Source organism: Mytilus trossulus, chromosome 13 (genome assembly GCF_036588685.1).
Source record: "Mytilus trossulus isolate FHL-02 chromosome 13, PNRI_Mtr1.1.1.hap1, whole genome shotgun sequence".
NCBI classification, from domain to species: Eukaryota; Metazoa; Mollusca; class Bivalvia; order Mytilida; family Mytilidae; genus Mytilus; species Mytilus trossulus.
The window spans coordinates 12,090,001-12,113,514 of NC_086385.1; the positions used below are offsets into that span (position 1 = coordinate 12,090,001).

Here is a 23,514-nt window from a genome sequence, read left to right on the forward strand (position 1 = left end):
GAAAAAAGTAAAATTACGACTGTCATACAAGTGAGAAGTTTAACTAGCAATACAACCAGGTTTAATCCCCTATTTTCTACATACGAAAATGTCTGTACCAAGTCAGGAATTTGACAGTTGTTGTCCATTCGTGTGATATGTTTCAGCTTTTCATTTTTTCATTTGATTAGGAACTTTTTGTTTTCCTTAGAGGTCAATATTTTTGTGATTTTACTTTTTATGCTATAATATTTGAAGTTGAATTATTACTTTTTTATTTTTCTATTAGTTTTCCTGATGAAGGTAAATCTAGAAAAGCGCTTGGACGCATACATTTTATAAAGATTGTTCGTAATTAATTTTCCACGTTGAATTCGACAAACACTGGTGGATTAGGGACATGCTACGGTTTGGTGAACTTTTGATAGCCTAGGCGACGATTTTCCCAAAAGTATTTACGAGGATGAAAGTCATATTTCTATAAATTAGTCGATCAGATGTTTTTCTCTCAGCATGTCCCACCATTTATTGTTTTCATTCGTATACAATGTTTAAACTCCTTAAATATTAAATTGTAAAGGCTTAAGTTAAATCTCTAAGCTAGTAGGCAGGGAAGTCAGTCTGAAGGCTAAGCAAGCATTGATTTTGTAAACAACAAGCTTTTAAATAAAGTATGTTATGCTTATTTTTTCCCGATGAAACAGAAATTAAAACATTTGAAAACAGATTTGTTCTGTGGCCAGTAAGGTCTATGTCACTCTTGCGCAGCATCATAGTTGAAAAAAAGAAGATTTTCCGCAGTTACTTAGAACACGCTTGATAAAGTCGGTTTAAGTAGTTAAATTTGTCCTTCAGTTAGTCACGTACCTCGTATAAGGAAAATATGTCATCGGAGCTTATAATATCAACAGAACAAAGAACATTGCTTAAATACGTGTTAAGTTCTGCACGTAAATCCGTTTTGTCAATTAAAGATACATCTTTGAAATCAATATCATAATGAAGAATATTCAATCGTCAGGATTTAACACCTGAGTCATATATTAACGCTATAGATAGTTTGCTGACATACATCTTACAACTAACAATAAGGTTAATGCTATACTTGATTGACCGTAGTCAAATATATATCGGTTTACAAAATAATAATGAGAAATAAATGTATCGAGGCTTATTATAAAAAAGAAGATGTGTTATGATTGCCAATGAGACTACCTCAACAAGAGACAAAATAACACAGAAATTAACAACAATAGGTCACCATACTATAAGCTAGCGTATCCCACTTTTCCCTTGTCGAACTAAAACAATGTAATTTTATGTTTCACGACTGTGTAATGACTTCAAATATATAGCGCGTCTTTCAAAGTCAGAAAACACTGATCCCGTTTTCCGAGAACAGTTGTGTGGTTCGTGTATAATAGTCGTATTTTTTTCTTTTTTGTAGCTAATTTTTGTAATTGTTAAAAAATAAAAGTTGTGGTATAATTACTGATAAGACAACTCAACATCAAGAAACCAAATGATGCAGAAGTTAACAATTGCAAGTTGTCTTTGTTTCATGCTTTGTTTATACGTTTATATTGATGACTTGCAAAAAGGCGTCTTGGAAGAGTTATAGATGAAGACAACGTCTGGTACTGGGGTGCATTAGATCTGGTCATGATAAAAACTCTTAAAACAAACAACTTAAATTACTCTCTTACTCTTGGCCTTTTAAACTTTGTTTTTATTCCACGTTCGTGCGTCAATTAATTTGACGAAACGCGCGTCTGGCGCAAATACAAAATTTCAATCAAGGTGCCTATGATGACTTTATCATATATTGATTTTTTGCTAAAATACTGTTGATTTTGTAATTGTTTTCTCAGTATGTCCCCTTTTGTCATAAATCTTCCCGTTTGTAAGTCTGTGTGTTTCAAGGTAATTTAAAAATAGAAGCGCGGATTTATATTAGAAATATGGTATGTTTACATTCATTGTGTACATTGAATAAAGGATTCATACCTCTTCGTTGTGCATTGTATAATTGTACTCGTTGACTGCCTTTTCTTTAACATCTTTCACAAATTGAGTGAATAGTTTACTTTCGGGTCTGCTCGGTTGCAGAACAAGGACTGAGTCATAAGCAGATCTAGCTACCTAGGAAACAAACAAAAATATTTATCACCGGTTTTGAGTGCCGCAATGTAGATTTGTGAATGCTTATTGAGCCACCCTTTTTAAATAAAGTCGTTATAATTATCATTGTTATTATTTCAAAAGAAAATTATCTCCACCACACAATATCGGACTTCACTTCAAATAAAAATGAATGGACTTTTAAAAATATATATACATTTATGTTGACTAAAACTCATATAAAGCCTAGATTGCAATTGCAAATTATTCAATGATAAGAGTCATCGCTTGGATTCGTTTGTTTTGGTATGGCCTTTATATTTTAATTATAATGGTGTGTAATATTTTGGTCCTTTGAACTTTTGGTCTCGATTGTAACGGGATATTGAACACGTGTCTTATTCACAGAAATCGGCATCACATTTTTATATTCTTTCTAAACACAAATGAAACACATACATTGCAGATAAAAAGAGTTTGCCGGCATACTTCATATCACTTTTCTACAGTAGTTGTTTAAATTTTTCGTCTCTTGTTCAATTGAACCACTTTGCATACAACTAATTTATTTGTTTTTCTTGTCCTTAATATGATTTATAAATTAATTTAACTCTAAAAATATTAGCTCATGTATATACCTCATCAAATTCATCCTTTCTTTCCCAACTGTGAAGTCCTGTGTGCTCGACTTCATAAAATCGAATGAACAAATGTACATACTCCCCATTTGTCATTCCCAACGACTGTGCAGCTAAAATAAGCTTCCGAAAATCGTCGTCTGTGGATATTGTTGCAAATACTACAATAAATGAGTATAACTTAAATCTACAGGTCTAGATTTACTTAGCATACGTCATATCCTTTTGACAAAACATTTGCGAGTCTTGACTGTCAATTTCGCACTTCATTGGCCTTTTACGCATTTTGATTCGGTTAACTGATGAGTCCGGTAACAAAATTTTAATCCTGGTATCAATGATGAGTTTATGTTATGCAAAAAATTACCATGCATATTTACCTTTCATGTGTATTATTACTATACCTGTAGTGGAGCATGGTTTTATTTCAAGTCAAGAGTACTTAGTATATGGTATATTTGTCAATGAGTTTTTCCCCCGTACAATGTTTTGTTAAACATTTGTTAGTCCTCTCACCGTTTTCTTTTCATTATTTCGTTGTATGTCCTTTATCGACCTTGAATTTTATATTCTATGTTCATGTCTTAATTGAAATAAATATCTTAAATAGGTTTACTGATGTTCAAAGTCCATTCAGAATATGCAAATCAAGATAGAAAAAACATTACATGAGACAACCACATGAACTCATGAGTCAAACAGGATGGGCGTATCCGGATATGAATGCATTACCCACCATGCAAAGAAATATTATGTTAAAATGATACAACAGGAAAATGGAAAAAATTGATTCAATTATAGAACAGACGATTCTGCATGTATCATGTCACCTCACATACACACACATGTCGTGAATTGGTCAACCAAATTACGGAGGTGTCCGTAAAAGTTTTGTGGAACATTTTAAGCTGTTTTCCTCGAAACATTGCTTGGGCAGTTTTGATATAGGAAAACATACCTGCTTTTTATATCCGTAGAGTTAAAGGAAACAAGAATGCATGGATGGTCCACTCGCACTTTCATTTTCTATGTTCAGTGGACTGTGAAACTGGGATCAAAACTCTAATTTGGCATTGAAATTAGAACGATCATATCATAGGAAACATGTGTTCTATGTTTCAAGTTGATTGGAATTCAACTTCATCAGAAACTACCTTGAGCATAAACTTAAATTTGAAGCGGAATAGACGGACGGACGAAAGAACGGATGAACGGACGGATGAACGAACGGACGGACGAACGAACGGATGAACGGACGGATGAACAAACGGACGCACAGACCAGATAAAAAATTGCTCATAAATGGGGCATATAAACCACCAAATTATTCCTATTATTCATCCAAATACTAAAGGTTGTTTTTTTTCCTTGAAATATGTTTCTTAATTATCTCAATTAAATAAGAAAAAAACAAAATTATTTAAGATTAATAAGTTACCTCTAGAGTGTTTGCGTCCTGCTTCCAACAAAGGTTCAAAGTTTCTTTCCTTAAACGGTAGCATTGTCGTTGTTGTATTCATCCTTATGAAAACATCATAGAGACTTTTAGCTAGCAAACTAAGTAAAGGATGCTTTTCTTCGTAAATTAATACAATATTTTTCCAATGATAAAAGTTAAATATACGAACATAAAATAAAGCAAATTTCTCCATTGTAAAAGCCATGTTCGTAAGGGTAGAGAACTCTGTTTTATTTGTTACTAAGTCACTGGAACCGGAAGTAGATATGATAGGAATATTCCACGAAGACGCCATACTAGCAGCGATTTCGAGATCGGTTCCACACACTACAAAAGAACACATCTAGTTTATGAAATCTTGGAAAATAAAATATCAAAAAGAATTAAAAAAAAAAAAAATGCAGAGACACTTTACATTCTTAGATTAATCACCTCGATTTAACTTGTGTCTACACGAATGGTTAGATAACGGAAGTGGTAATGTGAGATGATTATTAATGCACTAAAAATTCAAAACAATTCTGAATTGTGCATTGAACAACATGAACAAGTGTCCTCAGTATATGTATGAAAAGATATCAGGCTGATAATTTTGTGCGCTAGTAGCATTACGTTTACAAAATACTAATCATTGTACGTATATAAATTGACACGAAAAAAAAATTAATAATTCTATTGGATGTAGATTTGGAGTAAATGTTTCAAAGTCAAACACTCGTCTCTCTATGGAATGAAATACCTATACAAAGTAGTATTTTATCAGCAGCTTGACGGTGATAAATTATTACTTATGTACAGTTTTAAAAATAAAGGAATTTGATGCGACTGTCATAAAAGTGAGAGGTTTAGCGCTATAAAACCAGGTTCATTCCATCATTTTCTACATTTAAAAATGCCTGTACCAAGTCAGGAATATGACAGTTTGATGTGTTTTATTCTTTGATTTTGCCATTTGATTAGGGACTGTCCGTTTTGAATTTTCCTCGGAGTTTAGTATTTTTGTGATTCTGTTTTTTACTTAATACACCTACGTCTTGATCAACGATACCAATTGTTAAGAAAGTTTTGAATAAAAAAACTCAAATATTTTCGGCACATTTCCCCTTAAAACTGCTGCAAAAAAATTACTTCCTAGGTCAACAGTCACTTGATAGTGATAAGGTTTAATGTGTGTGCACTTTTGTGATCGATTAGGCACCCTCGTGTTTCCATTACTTTAAATTACGAATAGTAATATATGCTTTGCACGACAACGTGTAACTCCATGTGTTCAAGCAATTACCGTGCGATTCAGGTCATCAAATGATTGATTTGATGTTAATCGCAGATACATTTCTAACATAAGCTTATATTTACCTGGTCCTATAAAGATGTCAATTCCAATCAAATATTTTGTCTCCGCTATGGTTGTCATTTTCCCTTTCGGAGTACATCTCTCTCCGGCATATTTAAATGTATAGTTAATTCTGAATACATCTCCATACAATTGGTCCACTTTAGCAAGGGACATATTGGTAACGGTCAATACAGTATATCCAAAATTATCCACTTTATCTAAAGTAAGCATATTCAAAATCGGAATGCCTTGAGCACTTCGGATTGCAAAAAGAAGCAACCATAATACAATATGCATTATGTATTAGAAATTGCTTTTTTGAAGAAAAACTACGGTTATACATAACATCCTTCGAATTGTCGACCAGAAAAACAAAACATAAGTCCTATTTAATAGAACACCTTCGTATTCATATTTTCATTTTTTTTATACAGAAAATGAAATAAATTGAACACTAATTAAAAAATTAAAAAAATCTCGAAAATTCATACGGCAGTGTCCTTTTCACTGTTTTGATTCCAGATATTTCCTTGTTTAACATAAAAAGTCACTAATTTACTACCTATATATCTGTATGTGTTAAATAAAACATATAAACCCATCTGTCCATTCTTTTGTTAACAAATAAAAACTGAAGCACACTTTTTATATTGGAGGTTAAATTTCTGATAACACAGAAAATCAACAACTTAATTAAATTTAGAACATTAAAAATTAATAAAATCACCAAAAGTGACTTATTATAATTAAATCAGTATAAACCTTGGGCAAATTCTAATCGAATATTGTTGATATGTTAAATGCTGATAAGTGTTTTTTTTTCTAAATCAAAAGATATTTAATTGATTGGTTGTGCATCAATATCACTATCAACGATAACAAACAAGATGGGGATTACACCTCGAGTGACGATCAAACATGAGTTTTCAATATTAATCTAAAAAAATGGAGCAATACATCAAAATACTTCTACCTATGATAATGATATAATAAATAGTTATCAAAAGTACCAGGATTATAATTTTATACGCCAGACGCGCGTTTCGTCTACATAAGACTCATCAGTGACGCTCAGATCAAAATAGTTAAAAAGCCAAACAAATACAAAGTTGAAGAGCATTGAGGATCCAAAATTCCAAAAAGTTGTGCCAAATACGGCCAAGGTAATCTACTCCTGGGGTAAGAAAATCCTTAGTTTTTAGAAAAATTCAAAGTTTTGTAAACAGAAAATTTATAAAAATGACCATATAATTGATATTCATGTCAACACCGAAGTGCTGACTACTGGGCTGGTGATACCCTCGGGGACGAAACGTCCACCAGCAGTGGCATCGACCCAGTGGTGTAAATAGTTATCAAAAGTACCAGGATTATAATTTTATACGCCAGACGCGCGTTTCGTCTACATAAGACTCATCAGTGACGCTCAGATCAAAATAGTTAAAAAGCCAAACAAATACAAAGTTGAAGAGCATTGAGGATCCAAAATTCCAAAAAATTGTGCAAAATACGGCTAAGGTAATCTACTCCTGGGGTAAGAAAATCCTTAGTATTTAGAAAAAATCAAAGTTTTGTAAACAGAAAATTTATAAAAATGACCATATAATTGATATTCATGTCAACACCGAAGTGCTGACTACTGGGCTGGTGATACCCTCGGGGACGAAACGTCCACCAGCAGTGGCATCGACCCAGTGGTGTAAATAGTTATCAAAAGTACCAGGATTATAATTTTATACGCCAGACGCGCGTTTCGTCTACATAAGACTCATCAGTGACGCTCAGATCAAAATAGTTAAAAAGCCAAACAAATACAAAGTTGAAGAGCATTGAGGATCCAATAAAACCAGATCTTAGTCCACAATTAACCAAAAAAAAATATGATATATATATATAAATAGAAGGTCACAAAATTAAAATGATGAAAAAAAATAAAATTTACAATCAACTTGATCAAAAGATTAAGGAAAAAGGTTTGGGGGAGAATAAGAATTGGCCCTATTTGTTTGCTTTGGCATGGAAATGAAATAAAAAGTTTTTGTTTAATATCTCATCCTTATTCTAATAATACTCTCTAGTACTTGTTTACTTATTACACATCGACGAAGTAGATGACGATGAAGCAAATGACAATCTAGACGACACGAATTGATTACTGTAAACAAACTTATTTTCGCGGATACTTTATTTCGCGTTTCACCATTTCTTGCCCACTTCGCGGCTATTTAATTTCGCGATTTTCTGATTTACTTGATGAAGTTTAATAAGGGAAGAACCAAGTTGAACATATTCGCGACGATTTATATTCGCGTTATTTTTCTACTCGCGAAAGTCGCGAAAATTAATCGGTCGCGAAATTAAGTTGGTTTACAGTAATTGATTGTAATTGGTTTTAAATTACTTATACATGATGTTAACACTCTTGGATAGCTATGCAAATCGAGAGTCGCTTATGCTGTGGAAAACCGCTTTCGATTTTGTTTTGGAGTCCGTTAGATTCATAACCATGTTACCTATATCTTTAACGACAAAAGAAGTAATACAATCTTGTTGGTTCATACTTTTCATGCAATTATAACTACTAAAAAATCAAGAACAGTTTATTTTGTAACTTAATAATAATGATCATTTATCTGAGAGCTGTACGGCTTGTTATGAATAATGTCAACTACGCATATTTTACAATATAACAACAGCAACATAATAAAAACTTAACCGATATGTGGAATTATTTTTTCCATTTATTTATAACAATGATCATTGGAAACACCGCACATGTCTTGATTAGAAAATTCGCAACAAACTCTGATGCTAAAGGTAAAATAAAATTGAGAATGAAAAGGGATCACGCACCCGGAGGCCGGCTTCAGTTAGCCCCTAAACAAAAGTTTGTACTTATTTGTGAAATTGAACGTCCTGCTTTAAAACAACACAAGACTAACAAAGGCCAAGGGTTCCTGACAGGCTAAATATTATGACGGTATTAAACATGTAAAGTGAGCTCTCAACCTACTCCTATACCTCTTGCCAATGTAGAATAAAAACCTCACAGCAATACGAACAACAAAAATCAGTTCAAAAGTATTCCGAAAACTTGCATGTTTGTGGATGTTCAAGTGCGTTTTTTTGTCCTGGTGTGCATACAATTGCAATCATATAGAAAATAGGTTATTCGTTGAACATTTAAATTCGTAGTTCACTTGTACCCACGAAATCCAAGAAAATTAGTATCCAACGAATAATAATGAATTCACAGTAGTCAGGCACATTGTTAAAACAAGAAATTGATTTTCAAATTTGATAGAGACAATTCATTCTTTATTTTAGATAAACAAATTGTTAAAAAACTTACCAGAAATTAAATACTGTAATTTGTTGAAAGATTGCCATCCGGTTTGAAGTAATTAAACTGGAAAATATTTGCAAATAATTATACTTGATAACAGAGAACGGAAAATTATAGTGATTACACTTTCAGGGTTATTGTTATAATAATGTAAATGAAAACATATATAAAAAATATTCATGTTATTGCAATTACCGTCTTATGATGTAAATGTAAGTTTTCTATTTAAAGCAAATTTGAGCTACAATGTTTATGACAAATAGAAATTAAACAGTTTAATGACAGAGTGCAATGATCTATTAAGATAGGGTCTGAAAGATATATACAAAAAAGGGCAGAAAAGACGAAAATAGCAAATAATAGGTAAACATGGTTTAAGTTCAAGAATGATGTCATGAATACAAAGAGATAAATCGGCAAAAAATAATGATAATATAGAAAAAAAGATTATCTTTATTGATTTGTATGGTAGAAAAAAAAATTGTATTACAGTGGGGATAGATACCATTAAGAATGAACGTTTTTGGGACACGGGCTACAATACCTTCTGAACTTTTGTAAACAAGCAAGGTCTGACTACTAATGGCGATATGAACATGCCATCTATAACATTGCACATGTACGTCTATATTACTGAATTCATCGAAAAGGATTAGGAATAGATGAAACATTTATGAAAAGTTTCTAAAGAATATAGACAATATGTATGCAATCAAGTAAATGATGAAATGATTAACTTCAAGGTTTGTGGTAGATACCACAGGGACATTTAATTATCTTCCCTATATAATGTTGTTGTGTACGGTTCTCTAATTTGTTTAATTCTATTTGTTTCTACGCAAATTATTTGGGGACGAAGTAGAAAATCAATAGAAAAAAATAAAATAAAAAATATCGGGAAAATTTTCCTGACATTTTTCATTGTACTAGTGATCTCAAAATCCAATCTCCGGCGCAGTGTTCATATCCGTTCCATACATGCCCCGCAATACTGCACTTGATATGAAATAATAAAAGTACGCAAAAAAAGGTATGGCAGAGGTCATATTGAGTGTAGTGTTACAAAGTATTGAACGGAACGGATATGTGATCTCTGCGCCGGAGATTGCTCAAAATCGTTAAAAAAATTTGTCGCGTTTTTTTAATTTCCGGATCTGCGCAAATATCGTTTCCGGTTGTGTAGCAGTTGCGCAGATATCTTTTCCGGTATCGTTCAGAGCTTGGGATTTGAGTAAAATGTTATGGCACTGTACTTTATAACAGTAAGCACATCAATTAAACGACTAAAATTAAAATCAAAAATAATTGTACTAATAAAATTACAATCGTAAACGTGTTTCCGAACTTTCAAACAGTTGCATTTGCCCCTGGCGGACGCTGCAATGCAAGTCATTCCATTTCCCGCAAATTCCTATGTATGACTACCATAAGAAAATATGGACGACAACACCATTTCAATAATATGTGAAGATTTTTTTCATGTCAAAAATTACGAATCTAATATTATAAAAAAAACTTACCTGATGAAAGCGTTTTTTTGTTTACATTGCAAATGTCGAAATGACGTCACAAATAAATTTCTAAAAAGTTGAACCATCATCGAAAACGTTGCATTATTTCCGTTTCTCTTTCAAAAGATTTTCCCCTGAGTTCTCTTGGGAAACTCACCGCTCGTAGGTTTTGTTTAAAGTAGTGCATGATATCACTATGTTTTGTTTGAAAGACTTATTGTGAGTAACGGACAAAATGTGCAGTATAGATGACAAAAACATAAAAATTAAGAAAAATTATGACAAATGAAAAAGCTAAAAGATTGAGGATAAGAGGGCACTCAAAGATACAATGAAAATTGGGCATTCAAATACCCAAAAAAAATGGGGCTCTCAAATATAAAGATTGGAAAAAACGGAGACGCAAACATAAAGAATGGAGAACTTTTTTATTATCAACTCACAGAGCAACTTTCAATGATAATAAGAAATCAGTATTGTATGACATAAAAAAAAAATCAGCACAAAAATAAACACAAAAAAAAATAAAGAATACAAAAATACAAATTCGATTGTTATAAACAATCATTTTTTTAAATCATACCTAAAAAATTTTTATTAAAAAACGAACTCACACGCACAAACCAACTATTTTTTATCACATATTTCAATAGTTTTATTAGTTACAAAACTTACTGGCTATAGAAAAAGAAATGAATCTTTCCTATCATGATTTCCTTGTTAGAGGGTTGCTGCTCACAAGTAAGCTTAGCCTAGTAAACCAAGAGTTCCAAATTGTAAAGTTGAAGTCAACCCTTCGTAAATTGTGCAGTCTCATAGCTATCGCAAGTTGCTTGACCGATATGATATAACTGTTTCGCAGATGTAAATGATATGTTCCTTATGTCGTAACTACAATTCCATATCCTTTCACGGATGTGACCTACTAAATGAGACTATTTACTGGGTTTAGAATAAAATGAGCAACACGACGGGTGCCACATGCATGTGGACTAAGTAGAATCTGCTTATCCTTCTGGAGCACCTGAGACCACCCCCAGTTTCTGGTGGGGTTCGTGTTGCTAAGTCCTTATTTAGCACTCTATGATGTGTCTTGTGTACCATTATTTATCTGTTTGTCTTTTTACTTTTTAGCCATGGCGTCGTCAGTATATTTTCCACGATTTAGGAGTTTGACTGGCCCTCTGGAATCTGTTGCCCCGCTTTTAAACAAAGCCGAAATTTTGATAATAACGTACAATTTAGATATATTTTTCTAATTCAAAATTATAAAATCTTTCTACATAAGATACATGAACATGCATGTTATTAACATCTAAATATCTTCATATATAATGAACATACAAGCTACAGGTATTGAGTATGAAAAGTAACACAACTTAATGTTTTAAACTACATATCACAAAGAGTATACAAAAAATGATGCAATGAGATGTTAACAGGGAATTCAACTATACATCATCAATTCTAATAGTAAAAAGTGAGAAAGGTGTGTTGTACCGCGATGCAGTTAACATGGTGAAGAAACAATGAATATCATGTATATATCGATAAGTTGAATTAAGCCCTTTTTAACTGACTTTTAATGGGGTTTTTCGTACAATGTTATGCATGCTCTTGTTCTAAATTGGAGCCCTTAATTTTGCGTTTTTTTTTTTTTGCTGCAGTGCATATCATAATTGTTTTTTTTTTATTGATTTGTACCGAAATTAAGCTGATACTTTTTCTCGTTTGAATTGTTCTTGTTAATATATTCTATTCATTGAAGACCAGAAATATTTAAAGTGTATGGGACATGCAGACTACATGTATAATAAGCACAGGTATGTTCAAGTTTTAACTAATTGCACTTCGCTAGCTTCAATTCTGGTATTGTCTATTTTATTGGTTTGTCAGTCATGTCTGGCATCAAGATTTAAAAGTAATGCATATCACCTTCCACATTACATATAACTTTAGACTATTATATCAGTGGTTCTAGAAAAATCAAATGTAACCTCGCAGTTTGGGAATTTACCCTTCAGGTTGACTTTGCAAGTATTAGCGCAATTAGCATGACTCATTAATGTTTATGTACGTCATAAGGTAACTGATGCCCAATAATCTGCACAGGAGTAATATACATGTCATAAAGCAGGTATCATTTTATTGTCTTGTGTTACATTCAGTTCTTCTCAAGTGCTTATCATTGTGAACACTGTGTACAGGTACATGATTTAGTCAGTAATTCTGACACAACAAGCTTAAGGTCTTTGCCTTTCCGTTTTATGTTTTATTAAACCATTTAAATCTATTGGTCTAAATACAATACAAATGTACCTCTATAATTGAGAATGTGTCATTGATCTTATAAATTATAAAAGAGGGACGAAAGACACCAAAGGGACAGTCAAACTCATAAATCTAAAACAAACTGACAACGCCATGGCTAAAAATGAAAAAGACAAACAGAAAAACAATAGTACACATGACACAACATAGAAAACTAAAGAATAAACAACACGAACCCCACCAAAAACTAGGGGTGAATGATTTTATTCATGAATCATTCCATAAAATATCCGTTTGATATCCTTTCAATGCATGACACTGTCTAGTGGTTTTTCAGCCACAATTACAAGGAAAACCTGGCTAAACTTGTGCTAAATCAAACACTTGAATCTTACATCGCTATTGATGTTAAGCAATTATTTAAAGGGCCATCCGGAACTGTTTGGTTTTATGACAGTCTTCCTTCCATACACACCATCGCACCATTTATTCATAAATTATCTTTTAAAAATTAAGGTAAATCAAGGACATACAACTATTATAACATCTAATGTGCGCCCTTGTTACATGAAAATGCAGACACATATATTTTGTACATGTGCATAAAATGTCTTTCTTTTACTGAGACATCCGAAGTCATTTGAAAGATATAACTGATTAACAAATGCATAATGACAAATATAGTTTTACTTCTACATGAATAAACATGATCAAAAGCATACAGGTTCTCTGATTTAATTTTAACATGTCACTAATTAACAAGTTTACATTACTATAGGGGGACCACTCCAGCAATGCTATGTACAGTGATTCCATATCTGATCAACCAAAGTTTTCAAACAAAAGTACCCCCCCCCCCTCTTTTTGGTTCTGGCTATGCCAGCTATGATATGAACAAATTCTTTATATTTTATTATCATATACTCCCATACCACGGGATAAAGTAAAGTATTCTAAATTTCTGACTTCGTCCCCATTTAATGAATGGCTATTATTCATTTTGATTTTATTGAACCATAAAACTAATTTTTGACTCTTCACATTGAATAATCCGCGAAGCAGTTTTATGGTTCAATAAAATCAAAATAAATCATTGCCATTCATTATAAATAAATTTCTTTCAAAAATAAGGCTCAAAGAACTTTTTATATTATTTATATTAACAATAACAAGCGTACACACATGGTGGCGTATGAATACCCAACGTCAGAGTGGGCGTGTCGCCATCAAAATTGACAACATTGAAAATAAAACTAATAGTTTTAACCAATCAGAAGACAGTAAAAACACCAAATGTATTTATTTACATGTAACACCTGCCTCATATTAGAATCTTCCATTTCTGATATGGCAATGTTAAAAAAAAACCCAACAAACATCTGACATTAACTTACGACACTACACCAGTTAACATCAATATAATAATTAACTATGCGTCACATGAATGTTTCAACGCCACAACAAACGACGTATGTTTTGTTACGTTTATCTTATCACAGATAAATAGAATATTAAATTAGGATTGAGTTTGTAATGGTGTTATTTTATGCATTATCTAACTATTAATTTATTATTGTGTTCGTAATGGTGTAATTATATGAAATACGAAATATACCAAAGGATATTACTTTCAAAAATCGAAAACAAATCAGGGGCCTGTTGTCATTTTGTGTCTCGTTTTTATATAGATTATTTTTAAATTGTTTTACATTAGTCATTTTGGCCTGCCTGTTCGCTAAGAGCCAAATCTCCGTGCTGAATGCTGTACTCTGACCTATACATGTAATTGTTAACTATTTATAAATTGTGACTTGGATCGAAAGTTTGCACTTATACCAAAGTTTGTATTGCCATGCCATTGCAAAAAAAAAAAAAAGAACGAAACACGACAAAAAGACAAACGATATTATAGATTATGGCGGTATAGGTCTCCAAATTAAAAATAGTAGAATTTGTTCATACTTTTTTCTTAAATGTAGTATATATAGGGATATGATAAAAAAATTATGATAAAATGATAGTTCACCAGGCATTTTCTCCAGCTACAGGTTGTGACAAAATGATAACTGTTGTATGATTGTACCGAAAAACCATCATTATGTGATTAGAAGCTCAACTAAATAAAAAACATGTAAAATAAGATACGAGATGATAGCTTATAGTACATGCCTTAAGAATGTGAAAAGAAAAGATAGGGTCATAGTGCGTTTTTCCAGCTAAAATATTTGTAAAGTAGCAAAATTTCAAGTAGATTCCTTCAGAAATGCACTATTTCGGAGTTATCCCCCCTTAAAACAATAATTTTAAAAACATTCAAAATCAAGCAAAATATTCTTCTCTTGTAAAAATATTGATATTTATAAGATAAATAATCCTTTGAATGAAATTTCAGATTAGTTATCTTCATTCCTCATCGAATTTGGTTAATTTAAATGAAAATCTAGACCTAAGGTTCACTGTTCTTTACAATCCAAGATGGCGAAAGACACCCGTACATCCTTAAGCGACTGATATATAGAATTAACACCTGTGAATGTAAAGACAGTTCGATGGCTTCTAGACGTCTTCCGTTGGGCTGCTTCCTTACTGATGAATACCTTGTATCGCCTTTTATTAATCTTAAGTAATCATTGTGTAAGATCATTGAAATAAAACAGGAGTATTATCTTTTTTTTATATGGAGAAACGATAATTTATGTCTTATTTATTGTACAAGAAACCCAGTCTGACATATATAAAAACAGCCGGTCAATCGGTTAGTTAATTAAAATTTTATTTGAGTAGAACGTAGAATACAAAATAGTGTTATTAAAGCGGATGAAACACTTATGTACATAATGCTGAGCTCTATGATTATTAAACCTTTTGTAAAAGTAATAAATGAACTCATTATAGAACTAGGATTGAAAATGTATACGCCAGACACTTGTTTTGTGTACAAAAGACTCTTCAGAGACGCTCAAATCAACAAAATTAATGTTAAAAATGTATTAATGTTTAGCAAAGGTAAAATATCCGTGGGACCCTGTATGAAACAATTTGTATGGAATGTACACGGAATATAGAAGGAAAATTGCTTTGAATTCCTACCAGAAAAGAGTAATATTCCAGTCAGACAGTAGTAGGAATCCACACGGAAAATAGGCGAAAAATTTAAATTAGCAGGAATTTCATAGTAGGAATATTGTATATTCCTACCAGGAATATGCAAATTAGCAGGAATAATTTGGTAGGAAAATAAAATTCCTACTAGAAAACCTGGTAGGAATTTTTCAAAATTCCACCCAGAAAAAAATATTTTCTGGTAGGAATCTAAAAATATACAAAATGTAAGTGTATATTCAAAAACACACAACTGGGTCAAAGATAAGTTTGAATCTCAACAACAAAGAACAAAGGAAATTCATGGAATCAATTCCTTTTAAAAAAAATAGACTTTTGAAATGTTTAAGGAAACTGCATGCAATATATGCAAGCTATAGAAAGTGTTATACATAAAGTACATGTAAATCTAAATTAGTTTAAAGAACAAATAATGAGTAAGATTATGCACTATTAATGAATTATTAATTGATTACTAAATACGTTTGGCAGGCAGATAAAAAAAAATCATCTTGAATGTATAAGAATTACCTTTAGTCTTGATTATCCATATTTTCTTACATTTCTACATTGTTACGTTGTGTGACCCTATAGCTTGCATTATTGTATTCCAACACAACTTTTCAATCTTTCCCCTCCATTTTTTGAATTTGTGAACTGGAACTTGCTTGCATTTAACATTGCAAAATGTGTGTCATTTGCAAACAGGAATCCAGTTCAAGATAACTTTCCAGGTAGAAAGATTTTCTGGTAGGGAATTTATAAATAAATTCTGGTAGGAATCTTAAACTTGTAGTAGGAAAATAAATAATCAACTCAGATTTTCAAATCAGAAAAAAATCTATACAGACTTTAACAATTCCACCTAGGTAGTAGGATTTTTGAAGTAGGAATATTAAAAAATCCAGTCAGACTTTTGTTCATTTTCCATGTCAGTCTACTTTCTATATAGAATCTTTGAATCTAGGTGGATTCCTACTTCATTCCTACTAGTGTCTGGGTGGAATCCTACTACTTATTTCGTACGGGACTGGAAATCATTAGAATGTCGAAGGATTTCTATTTATAGTCATAACCAATGATAATTCGTGTCAAACAGAAGTGCTGACTCCTGGGCTGGCAATAAATTTGTAGCCAGGGGAGGTAACCCCCATCAGCAGTGGAAAAAGAAAAATTACAAAAATACTGAACTCCGAGGAAAATTAAAAATGAAAAGTCCCTAATCTAATGGCAAAATCAAAGGATAAAACACATCAAACGAATGGACAACAACTGGAATTGATACAGTTGTTAAGAAATAAACTCATCATAAATACAATGATCAAACTTGTATGCGCCAAAATAATATGGATACTTTTAGGCCGGTTGTCTTTTTATAAAATGTTATGTCTGGTCTGCTCTGTTTTACGCTCGAAATTTTTTTATTCACACGAGGCTAGGTTTTTCATCTGTAAATTAAAAATGTAAGAATTCAGATACGATGAATATGGAAAAACAGCTGCTGGAACTTAACATGGACTGTCATACAAGTGAAGTGAGAGGTTTAGCGCTATAAAACCAGGTTCAATCCACAATTTTACACATTTGAAAATGCATGCACCAAGTCAGGAATATGCCAGTTGTTGTCCATTCGTTTGATGTGTTTTGTCATTTGATTTTGCCATGTGATTAGGGACTTTCCGATTGAATTTTCCACGGAGATCAGTTTTTTTGTGATTTTACTTATGACTGATATTTGTGTTCCGTTAGAAATTATTTAAATAAATAAAACTAAATAGAAATAGAAACTATAACATTTACAAACGACATACAAACTTTAATGTATATAGAATTGTCGGAGTTTTAAAGAATATCATGTTCTATAGAATAACAGATAACTTTTGCAATTTAGATATGAAGCAAATCATTATGGTTAATGTGGCATCAGCTACAAAATTCACGACCGCTAAATTAATCACAAATTTGATTTTATACTGAAATATTTACCAGAATTCTAGTAATAAATGTTTACAAAGGAAACATTTAACGATAAATGAAAGCGTTAAAAAGTATAATTTAACCTGGTAAACATTTATCGTTTTAATTATTTTGAAAAACAGAATCAGTCAATGGAATTGCTTTTTTTGCTGGTGTCTTAAAAAATGTCCCTATGGGAATAAGACACATAGTTGAATTAACAGATGTATTATACCTTACATATATTTCAAACAATTTTATTGGGTTAAACGTAATCACGTGACAGGGAATAATTCAGTTAATTTTCATTCAATTGCAAAGAAGGACGAATAAACCTAGAAATTTACACCAGCGATGAATAACCCTATTATTCACCGGTGAATAACCTTTTGAGTTTGTTTATTTGTACTTGAGTTACCTCCCATGAAAATGACGTCAAAGACGTAAATAAACAAAATGGCAGCGTTCACGTTACACTAGAAGCCCATCGAGAGACGAGGAAATATGACATTTGACATAAATAGAGCTGAGAGTGCCAACAGCCGATGATATCTCTTATAAACGGTCTTTTCAGGGCCATCAATATTTTACAAAAAGATTCTACTTTTTTTGTAAATTCGAGGAAAACGAACACAAATGTATTTTCAAACGTCAGTCTGTGTGTTAAGTTAAAAATATAGACTAGTAAGTGTACAAAATGCCCTTTCACTGTTAGTTCGGTATAATAAAACAATTGTGGCCCCTTTGAATCGATGAATATCCAAAATGATGCGCCCTCAATGAAATAACCTTCTCGTGTTGACAATTTTGGATATTCACCTCTTCAACGGGCCATAATTGTATATAATTGCTATTTTGGTATATGAATAACTAAGACCGATACATATTATATTATGATTATGAATACTAACAAGTATATTAAGACAAGATATCCGCAGATATCAAACAAATAGATAGAAAATAAACAGACAACGCCATGGATAGAGAGAGAACGACAAACAGACAAATAATAGTACAGAAGACATAACATAGAAAACTAAAGACTCATCAGCACGAAACCCATCAAGAAAAGGTAAGCAGATCCTTGACAACAGGATATAAGTTGTTATGTTTTGTCATAATGGTTCACATTTTTTGTAAAAGCAGGATCTGCTTTATACCCTTCCGGAGCACCTGACTTTACCCCCAGTTTTTGTTGGGGTTAATGTTATTTATTATTTGTCTGTTTGTCTTTTTAGCCATGGCATTTTCAGTTGTTTTTTTTATCTATGAGTTTAAATGTACCTTTGGTATCTCTCGCCCCTCTTGTTAAAAAGTGTCCAGTACGAATATGATTGTGTGTGCTATACAATGCAGGATTACCACTTAGTATCAGAGTGTGTTAGCGGTTTAACGCTATAAATATAGGCAACAATAGTATACCGCTGTTCGAAATTAATAAATCGATAGAGAAAAAAACAAATCCGGGTTACAAACTAAAGCATTGTTTTAAAACTGAGGGAAACGTATCAAATATAAGTGAACTACGACACAACAGAAACACAACATTAAAATGTAACACACACAGAAACGAAATATAATATAACAATGTCCATTTTCCTGACTTGGTACCGGGCATTTCAAGAAAAAAATGGTGGGTTGAACCTGGTTTTGTGGCATGCCAAACCTCCCGCTTTAATGGCAATGTTAATTATAACATTAAAATAACAACATTACATGACAGGACTACAAAACAAATAAATGGGAAAAAATATAGGACAGAGAAACAAACGAATAATAGCCAACAAAATGTACCAGTTTAAAAATGTAATACGCCAGACGCGCGCCATGTCCACACTAAACAGCGACGCTCAGATGAAAAAGTTTGAAAGCCAAAACAAGAACAATGTTGAAGATATCCGAGGACCAAAGTATCAAAAAGTTGTGACCAATACGGCCATGGTAATCCGCCTGGGACAAGAACATCCTTATGATTTAGAATAATTCATACCTTTGCAAACAGTAAAATTTATAAAATGACTATATTATAGATATACATGTTTAAAATGAAATGGTGACTAGCTACATAATAAAAACGGATACATGACAAAAATACATAGCCGTGTTAGCCAAAGCCAGTGCAACGCTCAATGTACAAATGACGTCAAATTTGAATTTCTAAAACGAGTTCCCAAAATTAAGAAAGAATTTGGATGAAATTCAAGATAAGATTTGTATGAATTATCTAATTAGCTATCAAAGGTACCAGGATTATAATTTAGTACGCCAGACGCGCGTTTCGTCTACATAAGACTCATCAATGACGCTCATATCAAAATATTTATAAAGCCAAACAAGTACAAAGTTGAAGAGCATTGAGGATCCAAAATTCCAAAAAGTTGTTCCAAATACGGCTGGGATAAGAAAATCCTTAGTTTTTCGTAAAATTCAATGTTTTGTAAACAGGAAATTTATAAAAAATGACCACATTATTGATATTCATGTCAACACCGAAATGTTGACTACTGGGCTGGTGATACCCTCGGGGACGAAACGTCCACCAGCAGTGGCATCGACCCAGTGGTGTAAATAGTAATCAAAGGTACCAGGATTATAATTTAGTACATCTAACATTTATTAATAACAGTGAAAATTACAATACTAATTATTATCAAATTGTAGTAGTAATTAGATAATTAATTGTATTATCTAGCTATGTCGGTGTTTCTTCTGAATCAAACTGTAAACCAATATATCGTATAAAATCTGGTTCAATTCACCGTTTTCTACACAAGAAAATACCTGTACTAAGTCAAGAATATGACAGTTGTTGTCCATTCATTTGGTGTGTTTCATCTTTTGATTTTGTCATTTGATTAGGGATTTTCCGTTTTAAATTTTCCTCGGAGTTCATTATTTTTGTGATTTTACTTTTTTTTGCCAATTTTGTGAAGGAATGCACATGTACCGAAAAACGAAAAGATCATATTTAAGCTGCATAATATATATTTATAAAAGTGGTTATATATTGTCATAATGGTTTCCGTTTCTTGTAAAGAATTGTCCAGTAGTTCTATATAAGAACATTATGGTGTACAAGGCAGTATTACTACTAAGTATCTCGGAGTGTCTGACATTTTTGAAAACGAATGGACCGAATACGAAAAGTCTATAGACGGAATTAAGACACCGATTTTCAAATGGGAGAATGGGATTGTCATAGCATATCATTTCGGAAAGATATTGAAAATTTGCTAAATCATAATGCAGTGTTAAAAAAAATTACTAAAAGACCTCGGACGTATACAATTTATCACGTGTTGTTTTCATTTTTACAGCACTAGGTCGATAACTTTGCTGGTGGACTATAAGTCTCGGAGGGTATCAGATAAGTAGTAAGTACTTCGGTACTGACGTATATTTTTTTTTTTAAATTGAAAAACAAAATGAAACGAGGTCGTTTATGAGGCGAATTTAATCTGTGTATGGTTTTCCAATTATGCACGATACAAGTTTTTTTTCACAAAATTAATATAGATTACGTTTTATAAAATCCTGGTAAAAGAGAATTAGGACACAAGTATAATTAAAATAAGGGAGTGTTTCCTGCAAAATCGTTATCAAAGAAACCTTATCAAGACTTGATTTGTTGAAAATATATTTTAAGATAAATCGGAAGTGAACAGCTTTTAACATAGCTTTCTTCACGGTCATTAAAAGAAAAATAAGTTTTAACATACTTATTTTTGGAAACGTCCTTTTATATTTCCATTATTTGAAAGGTGAATAACAAATGTTGGTGGTTGGTGTTCCAGAAGTCTGTTAATCATTTTACACTACGCTTTGATTGTCACACGACTAATGGTCTTTAATGGGTCCAAAATGTAACGGTAATTATTGAGTCAATTATTGTTATGGATTTGAAGTCATAGATATCGAACTGTCGTATTTTCTGGCACATGAAATGCAACCTTGAAAAATATCCGGCAGCAAAAGAGGGTTAATGAGTTCCCATTGGAATTTATTGACAATAGTTCAAGAGAACATGTAATTTACGTTTCACTTTTAAAGACTGTGAGGAAACATTCAGCCAAAATTTAATATACGATTTTTTTATTCACAACGACGATTTGTGTTTCAAAAAATAGATATTAAAAGCAAATAGCAGAGTTAAAGCCCGAACCAAAGATTATGTTTGCAAAGTTTTAACTATACGATTGTGTCCATATAACGAAACTAAAGGTCAGTAGCTATTGCAGTATATGAGACACCTAGCCGAGCCATACATATATGAAGAACGAGTTTAGATTTAGAGGAGGAAATGCTAATTCTCAAACAGACATACTAAAGTCCTTGGATGGTGTAAACTTCATACTAACACCATAAACCATTACACCATTCAGCATACACCATAACACCATACACCATTCCACCATTCACCATAAACCATAATACCATAACACCAGTACACCATCCACCATCCACCATAACACCATACTCCATTACACCATTCACCATACACAATCACACCATTAACCTTTAAACCGTTCGCCATACATATAACACCATACACCATAACACCATACACCATTACATCATACACCATTACACCATTCACCATACAACATAACTCCATACACCATAACACCATACACCATTACACCATTCACGATAAACCATTACTCCATACACCATAACACCTTTCACCATACAACATACACCAACAACCATTAACCATGCACCATAACACCTTTCACCATACACCATAACACCATAACACCATAACACCATTACACCATTCACAATACACCATGACACCATACTCCTTTACACCATTCACCATATACAATCACACCATAAACCTTTACACCATTCACAATACACCATAACACCATAAATCTGAACCATTTACCATACACCATAACTCTATACACCATAAATCTATACACCATAACACCATTTACCGTACACCATTACACCATTCACCATTCACCATACACCATAACACCATACACCATTACACCATACACTATAACACCATTCACCATACACCATAACACCATTCACCATTACACCATTACACCATTCACCATACATCATAAAACCATTTACTATAACACCATTCACCATACACCATAACACCATATATCATTACACCTTTCACCATACACCATAGCACAGCACACCCTGTGCCATTAGACCATACACGTTATAAGCTTCAGACCACAATTAATTCCCTTTGTTCGTGGTCTAAGAATATAGTTCCCTATTATTATATGGGGTGTTTCTTCCTACGTATTCTGTCTTTTGTTTTCTTTGAAATTTTTACCATTTAAATGGTCCTATCAGTTGCATCTATATTGAAATAAGTAAAACAAGAAGAGAAAAAAACATTGTTGAAAGTGAAAGTAGTGATTTGGCAAAAATGAAAGTAGAGTAGAAATTAGCCTTCGCCATTCATTCAAGATTCAAATCCTACCATTGGCATTTCAAAAGGGCTCTCGAAAGGTAAAGCACTGATGGATTGTCATAGGACACTCATATCTTATTAAAACAATAATAATCTAGAAGCAGTTAAATTTATTTCATGTTTGAAGTGGTGCAATGACTGTTAATAAAATTGGGAAAGGAAATGGGGAATGTGTCAAAGCGACAACAACCCGACCATAGAGCAGACGACGTCTTTACGCTAAATCCATTGGATGTTGGATGTGTTTTGATTGATAATTTAGTCTAAGATGCATGATTTTTTTTAGAAAATGTTATTTGCTTTTAACAAGCTGTCAGTAACGGCGAGTACTCTGAGATCTTTACTG

The 23,514-nt window shown here is 32.4% G+C and overlaps 1 protein-coding gene across 1 annotated transcript in view; it reads right to left on the minus strand.

The window, feature by feature from the left end:
* The window catches only part of LOC134694084 (atrial natriuretic peptide receptor 1-like), a 30,646-nt gene extending 24,939 nt beyond the window's left edge, over positions 1–5,707 (minus strand). The window contains exons 1-4 of the mRNA XM_063555078.1: positions 5,554–5,707; positions 4,177–4,524; positions 2,739–2,899; positions 1,987–2,121 (exon numbers count right to left, since the gene is read on the minus strand). Coding sequence (XP_063411148.1) covers positions 1,987–2,121; positions 2,739–2,899; positions 4,177–4,524; positions 5,554–5,707 — 798 coding nt within the window. The remainder of the gene's footprint in view (positions 1–1,986; positions 2,122–2,738; positions 2,900–4,176; positions 4,525–5,553) is intronic.
* Between the last annotated feature and the right edge of the window lie 17,807 nt (positions 5,708–23,514).